The sequence below is a fragment of the Rhipicephalus microplus genome, chromosome 10, assembly GCF_043290135.1.
Source record: "Rhipicephalus microplus isolate Deutch F79 chromosome 10, USDA_Rmic, whole genome shotgun sequence".
NCBI lineage: Eukaryota > Metazoa > Arthropoda > Arachnida > Ixodida > Ixodidae > Rhipicephalus > Rhipicephalus microplus.
The window spans coordinates 3,553,067-3,567,074 of NC_134709.1; the positions used below are offsets into that span (position 1 = coordinate 3,553,067).

Consider the following 14,008-nt stretch of genomic DNA (forward strand, 5'->3'; position numbering starts at 1 on the left):
CGTGACCGTGCCACTCACGCATTTTTTTCTGCTAACGCAGGTTATCTACTGCTCCGTCACAAATGCGCATCATCGTAATGGCAGCGCAAGCACTGAGCGACATACATTGGCGACTACACTGTGCAGAGCCGAGGACCGAGGCCAGGACGACGATTGCAGTGTGTGCCCGGCTACCCATTTCGAACACTGTCAACTGCCGATCAACGAACCCTGGGCGGATGAAAGCCGTGTCTACCAAGTACAAAAGCAGGACTGGATCAGTACAGCAACGGGGCGTGAGGCCGGCACCAACGTGACCGTGCCACTCACGTATTTTCTTCTGCTAACGCAGGTTATCTACTGCTCCGTCACAAATGCGCATCATCGTAATGGCAGCGCAAGCACTGAGCGACATACATTGGCGACTACACTGTGCAGAGCCGAGGACCGAGGCCAGGACGACGATTGCAGTGTGTGCCTGGCTACCCATTTCGAACAGTGTCAACTGCCGATCAACGAACCCTGGGCGGATGAAGGCCGTGTCTACCAAGTACAAAAGCAGGACTGGATCAGTACAGCAACGGGGCGTGAGGCTGGCACCAACGTGACCGTGCCACTCACGCATTTTCTTCTGCTAACGCAGGTTATCTACTGCTTCGTCACAAATGCGCATCATCGTAATGGCAGCGCAAGCACTGAGCGTCATACATTGGCGACTACACTGTGCAGAGCCGAGGACCGAGGCCAGGACGACGATTGCAGTGTGTGCCCGGCTATTCATTTCGGACAGTGTCAACTGCCGATCAACGAACCCTGGGCGGATGAAGGCCGTGTCTACCAAGTACAAAAGCAGGACTGGATCAGTACAGCAACGGGGCGTGAGGCCGGCACCAACGTGACTGTGCCACTCACGCATTTTCTTCTGCTAACGCAGGTTGGTGGTTGTTTAAATGGGGGTTTCATCTTTTATGTATTCATGATGCCGGTCACACCCCGTAGTTCAAGCACGGACTTAAAATGGCGTGTTGTGTGTTGTTATACTAGGCGTCGCTTTGTTTTACTATGCAGATACGCGTTTTATTTCTTGCTTTTGTTTCTGTGTGGTGACGTTGAGTTAAACCCTGGTCCGACTACGGCAGAGGCACTAAATCAAATTTTGGATGGTCAGAAAGACATAAAGGCCAAATTACAGGGTATTGAGACGTCGCAAAATCAAAGTAACACAGCTATACAAGAGCTTAAGTCACGAATAGATTCAATGGAAAGCAAACTTCGCAAACTTAAAAGAAGCTGTGACAGAATGCAGAAAGAAAACTGAAGATACGTATAGTATCGTAAAGGATTTATCCACTAAAGTAGATGACTTGGAAAACCGCAGCAGGCGATGTAACTTGATATTTTATGGTGTCACTGACAGTGAAAGTCGTGAATTGCCCACTGCTTCTGAGAAAAAAGTTCAAGAAATCGTATCCGGTTTAGGATTATCGTCAGTGAAGATTGAGCGGGCACACAGGCTTGGATGGCACCAGAATAACAAACCTCGACCGCTTATTGCAATGTTTTCAACGTACAAAGATAAACAGACTATCTTAGCCAAAGAAGCTAAAAGGCTCCAGTATTAGTATATCGGAAGATTTCTCAGAGGCAGTGCACAGGAAAAGAAAGTTTCTCTGGTAATTCGGCAAAAGGAATGCTTCTAACGGTGCTCGCGTAAATCTGAAATATGATAAACTGTTTTTAAATGGGCAAATATACGTGTACGATTAAAGTCGCGGCCAGGTTGTGCAAACTACATGACGCATGCGCAGCTTTATAGCAGATGTAGCTTTCCTGGTTGTCTATTGCCGTAGCATCAAAAACAAAGTGGAAGATTTCTATAACCTGCTTTGCATGGTAAAACCGAGCACTGTTCTTGGAACCGAATCATGGCTAGATGCTGACGTAAGAGACGCCGAGGTCTTTCCAAGCTGTTACAACTGCTTTAGGAATGATAGAAATCGTCATGGCGGTGGGGTCTTTATACTTGTTGATAGTTCGCTGTCTTGTTCCGCACTTGATTTAGGTGGCGCCACTTGCGAGGATGTATGGTGCAAGATCAGATTGCCAAATGGAAAAACATTATCAGTGTGCTCATTTGATAGGCCTCCTGCAAGTTCTACAACTGTCATGACCGATTTTTCAAAGACACTAGAGACCGTCCATACCGATTATCTTGTTATAGGCGGGACTTTAATATTCCAAAGCTTTCGTGGAATGACTAGTCTTCCAGTACGAGGGCTACATCTGCAGCAGCAAGGAAATGTTGGACATGCTTAACAGCTTTTCCTTAACTCAGATGGTAAAGCAAAGCACAAGACAAAATAATATCTTAGGCTTATTTTTAACTAATCAGCCAAACTGGGTAAAAACGGTTTTGATGGTACCTGGCATTAGCGACCATAAAGCTGTTTTGTGTGAAATGAAGCTAACACTCGAAAAGACTCAGAGAGCCGCATCAAGAAAGATGTATACTTACAGCCAGGGAAACGTAAACCAGATAAGCCTTGCATTGGAAGCTTTCTTTCCAGAATTCAAACACCGTTCCAGTGCTTGCAGCATTCAAGAGTTATGGCTCCTTTTTTAAACAAAAATGTTTGACCTACAAGAAAAGTACGTGCCTTCATGGGTGCAGACTACACGTCGTACTAAATTGAAGCCATGGTTTAATGGTGAGCTGCGGCGCCTTACCGGTAAACGGAATAGGGTATATACAAAATTTAAGAAAAACTCCACCTCCGAGACTTTCCAGCAACTTGAAATCATCACAAAACTTCTGCAAACAAAAATCCGTCATGCGAAAAAAGAATTTTTCAACAATCTGCCTTCTCGATACAAAACAACAAAAAGGTTGTTCTGGAATCTGGTCAAATGTAATAAAAAAAGATGGAGTGTGTATTCCTTCGCTTCAGCATGACGGTAAAGAAATGGAAAATAGCTTAGATAAGACCAGCTGTTTTGACACAATTTTTTCCTCCATATTTTCGTCGTGTTCGTCAAACAGCGTTTTGCCTACGTCTACTAACAGATGCATGACAGATATAGATGACGTAGCTGTTGATGAAAACAACATCCAGCGTTTTCTCGAACACTTAGACCCTAACAAAGCAGGAGGACCGGATGGATTGAGAGGCGGTTTTCTCAAAATGTGTGCACCGTTCATCGCGCCTTTCCTTAAGGTTCTATACTCGAAATCATTGAGAACGGGAAGCCTGCCACGCGACTGGTAGGTGGCATGCGTTGTGCCTGTGTATAAATCAGGTCCTCGTGAACTAGTCAACAATTACAGACCGATATCCCTGACAAGTATAGCCTGCAAAATATTAGAGCACGTCTTGTGCAGCAATGTAATGACACACATAACCAATCAAAATCTTCTTAATCCAAGACAGCATGGTTTTAGATGAGGGCTTTCCTGTATAACACAATTAACAGAATTTGTTCACGAAGTTTGTAGTTCACTGGATGAATGCTCCTGTGCAGATTCGATATTTGTAGACTTCAGGAAAGCATTCAACCTGGTAGATCACGGGCTGCTTGTATGTAAGCTACGTTGGTTTAACATCAATGAACAGGTGATAACATGGATTCGGGAATACTTGTCCTTGCGTTCTCAGTGCGTAGTGGTAAATGGCGCAAAATTGGGTATGGCTAGCGTAACATCTGGTGTCCCTCAGGGCTCAGTGTTGGGCCCCTTGCTCTTTTTATTATTCATAAATGATCTTCCCGACACCATCGCTTCTTCCATCAGATTGTTTGCTGATGATCTAACGATATATAGGGAAGTTACAAGCGTCGATGATACCATTCTTCTACAAAATGATTTAACAAAAATGGAAAACTGGTGCAGTGATTCACATATGCAAATAAACGTGCAGAAAACTGTTCATATGCGTTTCACAAAAAACGCATGGCATCGACACTTTATAGTCTGTCTGGTTCTCCGTTATAAACTGTTTCAGAGTATAAGTACTTGGGCGCATTCCTTACATCATCCATGTGTTGGCACAGGCACGTCGATTACGTTGCTGCAAGGGCATGTAAGGTGTTGCGATTCTTGCAGCGTAACACAAAGCTGTTTCCTCAGCAGGCACACGATCTTCTCTACAAGAGCTACGTCAGACCAATATTACAGTATGGGTGCACTGTGTGGGATCCTCCCGCAAATGCCGACTGCGACAAGCTTGAGCGAGTTCAGAACATGGCTGCAAGATACGTTATCGGTAGCTATGAGAGAAACCTTAGCATTACTGCTACAAAGGAAACATTAAAATGGGAGCTTCTAGAAAAAAGAAGGCAAACTTTGCGCTTGAAGCTTTTTCACAATATATATCATGGCCACATTGGAATAGACCGTAATCAGTATATTTTTCAGCCCCATTATGTATCAAGACGAACAGATTATGAGCTCAAGGTTAGAGAATATAGCTGCAGGACTAATCTTTTTAAAAGCACTTTTTTCCCCAAAACTATTTCTGAATGGAATCGTCTGCCTGCTGACAAGGTCAGCATAATAGATAACGAAGCTTCATTCTGTCTTCAGCTGCAGTCGAATTTTATGCAGTGTTCAGTTCTTATCACATCGTTTTTGTATTTTTCATGTTTGTATAAACTTCATTTTGTTTTCTCTCTTCGGCTGGGTTAGCTGATCTTTATGTAGTTCATGTGTTTTGACAAGAATGTATGCCGCTATTTCTCCTTAGTTTTTTACTACCAATGTTCTTGAAATGTATGATTTATAAATTCTCTGTGTAACCCCCCCCCCCCCCCTCACTGTAATGCCTAAATGGTGCTGTGGGTACGAGTGTAAATAAATAAAAAAAATATCAAGACTTCAGCAAACGGCATCATGTGAAAAACCTGCTTAACGAGTTTGAGGTTGAAGATGACAACTGCTCATGTGTACGGGTCTCTCCGAAAGGTGCTAGCAGTTTTGCGCTGCGTTGCTACACTGCTACAGGCAAGGCCTTATCAGTTTTTGAAGTAACTACGCTGCGAATTGTTCTGCTGATTGCATGCATCCCTTTCGGTTCCCTTGTGTTATCAAAGGCCGGATACGCATGCCATTCACTTGATTACATTATGGAGCTATGCCTAGGCCAGTGTATCTTGAGATAAGGCAAATCCTAGTTTTGATTGTAATAGGAATGCTCCTTTATTTCCATTCACTGATCCATATTATTAGGTTTCTAACGAATAAGGTCGTGTGCTTCCCAACACTTGCTTGTTAGAGTTGGTGGTAGATGCTATTCAAAGCAGATATATGCACACACACTATGCCTGCTACAAATGCACGAACATGCTGTATATATGCACAAACATGCATTTACGCACCCTAAGCATGCACGCACGTTTGTGTGCATGTATGTATGCACATGCAAAATCAAAAATGTTTGGGGAGGGGGAGGGGGGAAGGATTGCAGCAGCCTAATTTGAGAATAAGTAACACTAGGACTTGCACAGAAAACAAGTATATGCGAAAAATACTCCCACACGTAACACAACAAATTTCCTTAAGTGCTTACTTATACAAACGAAACTATACTCCGCGCTTAGAGAAAGTTGAACAGACCCTTTTCATAATTACGCCACCTGACGGTGAGCTCTTCGTCACTTTCGCTTCACAAAGGGGCGTGGGATAGCTAGGACTTGCACAGAAAACAAGCATATGCGAAAAATACTCACACACGTAACACAACAAATTTCCTAAAGTGCTTACTTGTACAAACGAAACTATACTCCGCGCTTAGAGGAAGTTGAACAGACCCTTTTCATAAATACGCCACCTGACGGTGAGCTTTTCGTCACTTTTGCTTCACAAAGGGGCGTGGGATAGCTAGTACCATCATGAGGGTATGGAAAGCGAGCCGTCAAATGCATAAGTGCTGTGATGTTTGTGTTGGCGGCTAGATCTCCGTATCATCTGCTGCAATTGCACCGCTTTCTAGGTTAAAACGAGCTCCAAGTACTCTCCGATAATCTTTTTGAGCTGCTTCCACTGCACAATGAGCAATATTTTGTACCCTTCAACAGACGGTCTGGCTTGTTATGACTGACAATGCACGGATCCGGCCTGCAAGAAACTCTCATCGGCATGCCCTCCTGACGCGGTCTGCGCCCTGCAGGCACGAAAGAGGTGTCTGTGCGTGCTGCAAGAAACGCGCATCAGCGTCGCTGGAACGCACAGCCTGCGTCGCCTGCTGCGGTGGCTTCACAATGGCGGCAGACTGTAGTTCGCGTCCGCGGCGCTAGGGGCGCCCTTTTTTGAAAAGGGTCATTATTGATAAGAATGCACACAAGCTGAATAATTCTGAATTCATTGAGAGGAATTACGCGACCGTGATTAGAACGAAGTGCCGTAGTGTCCGTCACCTTCTATCCAATGCGTAAGTTTCTGATTTGCACTGTTCCCCATCGCACATCGCCTGCATTCTTCAGGAGGTGATCGAGCGATACGTTGCAATCTTTTCACCACAATGCCACGCATTACGACACATTACAATGGTTTCTGGACATCACTTTCTTATTTTTCGGGCTCTCGCGTGCAGCATGGCGTAAAGAAAGAAATTATGCAGCCGGGTCTCAACATGCGCAACGTGGTCACATGTATCCTTTTAAGGTTGACCCCGTTAGCGTTGTTTCCAGGCGCACCTGCAAGGTGGCGAGTGCTCAGTTGGAGTCACGGATAGGCTACCTTTTCTACAGTAACTTATCATGTGGACAGTGAGGCGGATGCTATATATTGTCATTAATCTTGTTATTGACGGTATGTGTTGATGCTTCGGTAGTAACTTGCAGCAATGTCAACGGCATTGTTGCAGTCGTCGTGTGAGGTTGCCACGATGTTGGCAAAGTGCGTCTCCCAACAGTGTACGTGTATGTCAATTGTGAGACTAAGCGACCTTAACTTTTTTTTGCACTACCGCATTTTTCGCTCATACCAAAACAGTTTTCATAACATTTGACCAGTATAATAAATGCACTCCAACTTTGCTTCAATTTTTCTAGAAAACAAGTGTGCTCATTATGCAAGTAAGTACGGTATAACTGAAGAACGAGAGCCACTTATAAAAGCTTTCTTTTATAGAAGCCTTATTTGTGCAGCCCAGTCTGCTTTTTAGCCGAAGCCTCGTGTTGGACCTCCAAGCCTGGTGCTGCTGCAGCGCGGCTCACAAGAAAAAAGAAAAGGGTGGGCCAGGGCTGCCACGAGGCCAAGCGTCAGCTCGTGAGGAGGCTCAATAATGATGATGGCTGCTCTTCTGCTACGAGGGATGAATAAAAGGAAGTCACAACACTTCGCTCACCACCAGAAAACACCAGCCTTGCATACACCGTCACTCCCATAATGGCAACGACGCCCCTCATAAAAAAAATTCGCACAAATGGTGGTGCCAGATTTCCCTCTAGGTATTATTGCGAGAAACTCTGCGAGAATCGGGAAGGCATGAATAACCTGGGGTTGCAGGCAAAAAGCCTTACAGGACGATGCCTACCTCGGCGGCCTTGCGAGCGTTGCCTATGGAGCGCTCACGCAGTACCGTGAGAGAGGCACCCAGTTTAGAGGCCATGCACTGCAGGGTGGCCAAGGAGGCGGCCATGTCGGCTGCACTCAGTCCCACCAGCAGGCCTCCGTCCTCCACGCCAATTTCATAGATAGCCTCACCCTGGCCTGCAGGCAACAAATATGCAATGATACTGAGACTATTACTGTTAAAAATTGGGGACCACTGCAGTCCGCCCAGTGTCACTTGGCACCACAGTAAAACCTCATTAATTCGCCCTTGGTTAATTTAAACTTGCAGTTAATTCAAAGCCACGCTCTGGTCCCAGCTTCGTCAGGTGTATTTCTAAGGGGAAAAAATTATGGATACGAATGCGTCTGTATCCAGAATGTTCAATTCAAACTGGGAGCCCCTGGTCTTCATCGCTCCTAGTTGAAGTCAGCCCGCTAGTGATTACAATGTGTTGCAAAACCAAACAAAACCAAGTTTAATGGAGATGTGAAATTACAAAACAGAAATTTATTTTGGCAGATGAGAATTCAGACACTGCACTGAAGCTCTCGGGCAAGCTGCAAACGTGACAAAAGAAATGCAAGAGTGTGCAAATTGCTGATTACATTTAAATTTAATTGTGTTGACTCTGCCATGAAAGTCAATGTATTTTGGAGCATAAATACTTTGGCATCTAAGCTCACATTTCTGGCATCTCATAAATTTATGAACTCACCAGCCACAAACGTGCAGTAATTTGTCATAACACGCCCAGACCTGGCTTCTTTTAGATAGTATGATGCACTGTTCATTCATTCTAACACTTGCCCGCTGATTAATTCTGCTCAATTTGAACAGTTTGAATCAACAAGCTTTTACAATATTTGTTGGCACTAACATTCAAATATTTCAGTTCAACAGGCTCATCAATGTGAAATGAGTCATGCTTTTTTTTTTCACGTTTTCTTAACACAGCACCACTTCAAATAATTCTTTTGAAGCCGGAAGAACAGTCTCTGGATTTCTTCGAGCACAGTTAAGCCCATAAGTTGCTTAATTTGTAACCTGTGTAACAGCTAATTCTACTGAACTGAATGCTTGGAAACATTAGCAGCTTGTTTTTGGGTAGTGTAAATACAGAGCAGTGTTCACGCAAAAAATGCTTGGCAAGTGAGTTGATGCACCATGAAAGGTTAGTAGGTATAAATATCACCATTCAGGCGTGAAGTACAATACACTGTCTATGAATGTGTCAAATTTATAGAGCATAATTTTTTAAAAAAGGAAATGAAGTAATGTATGATGTGAGTGTCAGTGCTGTTTTAATTAGCATTTAATTAAACATTTATTACTGTGCAGTCACGGTCACATTCCATTTTGACATCAACACAATGAAATCATAGGCTCCATATGTTTGCACAATTAGTCTTGGATGGCATTCATTTTGATAAAAGTAACCTGACATTGGTTTTAAAACCCAGCACGTCGAACTATGTTGGATTGTGTTCACCAAAGTGATCGTAAATAGCACACTGGTGTTCAATCAAGACATACTGGCTATGCAGAAGGTTCATTAGTGCAATGAGCAATGTGTCTTACTCTTTTTTGACCACAAGTTGACGCAACTAGCATTAAAATGTTCGTGAACAGTAAAAGCACAGTTGAGACGAATGCACAATGAAGGAACATACCCGCCCATACACTGGGCAACTTTCAAGAGTTAATTTTGTGATCTTAACACTATTTACTATATGGCAAGCAAACCATGAGCACATCTGCTCTGCAGAAGTAACAAAAACATTACAAGGCGACTTCGCAGACACCATGAAAATCGAATTCTTTTACCAAGAAAATAATATTCTTTTTTTTTATCAGTACGATAGAAATGCCAACACACTTGTCACCCATTTTTTTATCGTCATGCCATCTCTTGCACTGACAAAAAAAAAAAAAGGCATTTGATTTCCTTGGTGTCCGTGATGTTGCCTAGTAAAGTTCTTGTTACTTCTGCATAGCAGACGTGCTCATATTTAGTTTGCTATATACTAGTAAGTAGTGTTAGGATTACAAAATAAACTGTTACATGTTGTGCTGCGTATAGGCAGGTGTGTTCTTTCATTGTGTGTTCATTCAAGAGCACTTTTACTGTTCATAAACAAGGAATACCATTGTGCCCACATTACCACCTCGGTAGCATTAAAAGTTGTACACACCAATGCAGTCACTGCTGCTGAAGGGTGTGGCCAAGAACGTACCCTCGCGTAGCCTCCACTTCATCTGGGTGACGAGATGCTCTAGACGGCTCTGCGATGGGTTGACCAGCTTCAGTTTATACTCGACATTTCCTTCAGCCGCCTCTGGGGGAAGCCACAGTTCCTCCGAATCAGGCCCAAACAGAGACTCCATGGTAGCGTAACTAGTCCTACCAAAGCTCCTTCACTCAGACATCCTTGCAAGGACCTACCAAAGCAAACATAAGAGAGAATAACATCGCATGCTAATAAGATGACTTGACAGAGAAGGCTATTATGAATATAGAGATGAAAGAACTTTTGAGTCCGATAGGCCATGCTAGTTTCCTAGCCCAAAGCGGGCTGCTCCCACTAGTATTAGTGTCACTATTTTCAAGGTTCATGTTGCAAATGGTGTAATTCTTTGAACAGTGCTAAATGCCAACTTATATCTTTTGCCCTACAAATCATACTGTTATTTGGACAGTATATATGGGTGAACATTACAAATAGCTTGAAGTTTTTTTCACCTGTGCTGCACAGTATGACCTGTGCCAAACACATATAATGTATCAATCACCTAAAAATATTCCCGGATGCTTACATTCATTAGATGCAATTTTTAAAAAACCCCCAAAAGTGTAAAAGAGCTACTTTATAAATATAACTGTTTACCAATTACTTGGCTACACTTGCACAGAATTATATCTGAACACCTCTTATCATATAAAAAAAAATTGGACTGTACCCAGAATTACACAGCCAGGTTTGTGTCTGGTTTTTAATTCTATAAGAGCAGCAAAAAATTAATTAGACACTCCTTGGCTAGCGAACCCTAGCTATAACAATTGTCATGACCAACCAACTAGCCCAAACCACTAACTCCCAAACCACTAACTACGCCCTTAGCTCAACACTACATAAAAACTAAATTTGGACTTTTCTTCCAAATTTACAGTGATCTCGCAGAAACAAAAAACTTGTACATTTCTTCCCTTCACTCGATCTTCACGCAAACACGCTTATGCAAGAATATGTTTCAATCTGCACACCTGCATGCACTGAAACAGATTGCCTAAGGGCTTATCTAATTGTAAAACATTATGCTCTGTTTCAATTGTTTTTACATTCTAATCTCTCATGAGCTATAAACTACCTCATGAAAAAAACCCTAAACAAGGGCTGAATGTGCTCGAGCCGTCATGTCTTCTTCAAGGCCAGAACTGTTCTAGCCCTGAAGAAGACAAGTCCACTAGTCAAAACGAGCACACAACCTCTGTTTACACAATTTGTCATCACAAGCTGTCCTCACCCTCCTGTCGTTTTATGGATGAACTACCTGTCTACTTGAGCACACCTGCACACTTTTGTGCACCTAGTTTTTTTCATGTTTCTTTTTTTTATATAGCGATACCTACAGTGCCAAATATGTGCGTAATAAAAGTTTGCTCTTTAATTGCTCGACTTTGCGAGCTACTCAACCCAGCTTCGCATGCTTTTTATGATCTGGGGACTGGCAGCTGGGGCTGGTATATGAGCACAAGACCTGGGTTGCTTCACAGTGGCGACGATGGCCTGCATTGTCGTGTGCTCTCATATAACTTGTGCAGCGGCAATCCAATCATTAGGATGGTAAGCATTCATTCAAAAAGACAGGGCATGCAGACACAGCCATAAGAAGGAAGTCAAGACACCACGAACGCTGACTCCTATACCGACATAGGAATAATCAACTGCGTCTGGTGATCGACGCATGGCATATCGGTAATATTGGTAGCGCATGAGTGAGACAACCATCGATTAACTTGCATAAAAATGAAATCAAATGCCTTATTAGTTACTCCTCACGTAGACCCCCACGCGGGCAACATTGATAGATTTGCCCACTGCATGGGCATGTGCAAACGAGTTTTTGTGCCTTGTTTCCTTTCCACATTTGTGCGAATCTTGAGTTGCTAGTGGACATCTTGACTTTTTTTCTATTAGTGTTTGCAGGTCCTGTCCTTTAGAATGAACCTGACCTTTTTGCTGGCCTTTAGCTATGAGGCAGCATTTGGATACATAGATTTCATGCCGGAAAATCATTCTGTCATGCCCAATGATGGCCCTTCTGATCCAAGACGGGGTCAATATCTTGCTGACCTGTTAATATACTTCTTTTGCTTGCTTCTGTTCTGTGCATGTGATTCATTTCGTCACATTAAATGGCAGCGCTTGAGTCCGGGTAGGACAAATGCCTAGGTGATTCAAGGCTTCAAAGCTAATAAGTGTTTTGTGCTATAGCGAACTCTCACTTGTAAAAATGTAAGTTTGACAAATATTTCAGAATAACGAACTTTTACAAAAACCCCAACAGTTTTGGTATGCATTCTTTTGCAAATCTTTCAGTAAAGACACTTCTGAATAGTGAGCATTTCAGTTGATTGAACTTGGTCTGTGCATATGGACTCATTTTTTTAGGTCAATTCAATGAAGTTTTGCACTCTGCAGCCCTGGCGTAGCCAATGTGTGCTGCCCCCAAATCGGCCATACATTGGCAACGGTGCAAACTCGAGCATGCTAAGACAAAGCAGTTGTGCTGGGGACGAAAACGAGCCACGTGCACTTCAGTACCCGTCCAGAGATGTCAGTTTTGGAAACATGCCTCCAGTGTTGATCCGGAATTGAAAGAAGAGCTCGACGAAGAAGTTGTAATAGCTGAGGCAAGTTCAAATCCTGTATCTCTAGCCGAGGCTGTAGGGTGTATTAAAACATTGCAAGATTTTGTTTCACATCAGCAAGCTGTCCCAAAGACAGTGCACAGTAACATACTATATGGACAGTTTTGTCTCTTCTTGCGCTCAAAGGACGCCAGTCCAAATGAAAATTACAGAATTCTTTTCAATTTAAACTCCATTTCACACTTTTGGCGTGACATCTGCTGTGCCGAATGCTGTACCGTATTCAAGTGAATATTCAGTTTATTGAACTTAAAGTATGAAGAACTATTTGGGTCCGTCGAAGTTCGCTCAAGTACACGGTATTAAGAATCGGCTACACCTGTTCCTTGCATCAAGCAACGGCTCTTTGACCCGGGTGTGACCGAATCAAAAACTCCCGTTGTGTAACTCCAGGGTAGGTGGAGCCGCAGCGACCGACAAAGGGTCGACAACGAGTTCAAAAGACCAGGCGCTTTCGGTTGCCGAATTCCCCTCCCACCTGACAACAGGAAGCACAGAAAGTAATTCGAGCCTCTACGCACACTATCGATCGCAATCGAGCCCCGATCGGCATCGAATTTATCTACAGCGATCAATCATCTCGTGAGAGTAAGCCAATCATAACCAAAACACTCGAACGTGGTCGAAAGTGTATCGTGAGACCAGTGTGAACGAACCCAAACATTGGTAAGAACACTGGCAGCGGAGAGGACTGGCGAAGGTTACCCAGGCACTGTCTAAATTACCACCCGCAGCAGCTGGGCGACAAAACAGGTTTGCGCATAATACATCATCGTGCAAAAAACCATGTAAACATGATAGACTGCGTCTGCACCTCAATCGGAAACAATCACATTGAATACACATGGGTTCAATGTGCGCAGGAGAATTTCACGCACTGCTGCCAAATATTTACGTGCCTTGGTCATGATGCAATGGGAAGTACTGTACAAGCACGTACACTGGCACAAAGATCCTGCGCGCGTCCGACGCGCATTATAACTTTTATCAGCGCGACTGATATCGTGCACACGGCGTCAATTGTTTATTTGATGTCTTAATTGAATAATACTGTCACTGAATGTCACAGCAGCTCCTTTTGCGCGGGCCGATAACGGTGTCGCAAGACAACACTCACCGTATGGAAACACTGGTATGGTCGGCTGCATAGAGTTAGTATACTATGGTCGACTGCGGTATCACACCAAGTTCGTGAGCTTGGCTGACAGTCGGCAAGAGTTGGGCATCCGAACGACCCAATGTAATCGCACGCGCAGGGCACATTACGCCATGTTGACATCAGCACAGAACATCAGCTGCTGGCATGCACGTCACTCCATCACACAGACACAGCCTCCTAAATTTGCCTTGCCTGCCGGATTATTGGCGGTCACTTGGAAAGCGGCCGTCGTCGGAACTGTGGTAGTGGCGCTACTTAAGTAGGGTTGTCTTCAAACAAGTTTATACGTTTTTTGAGCTTTTATGCAACAAAAATAACGCAAAAAAAGTTTTGAAAAGGCGTGCACGTAATTGTAATTAACCCTACGTAAGTGACGACGCCATAGATGAC

General features: G+C 43.6%; 1 protein-coding gene across 4 annotated transcripts in view; it reads right to left on the bottom strand.

Annotated features, from left to right (window-relative positions):
- Positions 1 to 13,786, bottom strand: part of LOC119181044 (GTP-binding protein 2) — a 108,137-nt gene extending 94,351 nt beyond the window's left edge. For 3 of the 4 annotated variants that reach the window (XM_075874879.1, XM_037432218.2, XM_037432219.2), the window contains exons 1-3: positions 13,577 to 13,785; positions 9,764 to 9,968; positions 7,509 to 7,684 (exon numbers count right to left, since the gene is read on the bottom strand). In XM_075874879.1, the coding sequence (XP_075730994.1) occupies positions 7,509 to 7,684; positions 9,764 to 9,914 (327 nt within the window). In that variant the 5' untranslated portion in view covers positions 9,915 to 9,968; positions 13,577 to 13,785. Of the gene's footprint in view, positions 1 to 7,508; positions 7,685 to 9,763; positions 9,969 to 13,576 lie in introns of all 4 variants that reach the window. The other variant, XM_037432220.2, reaches the window with a different exon arrangement.
- Between the last annotated feature and the right edge of the window lie 222 nt (positions 13,787 to 14,008).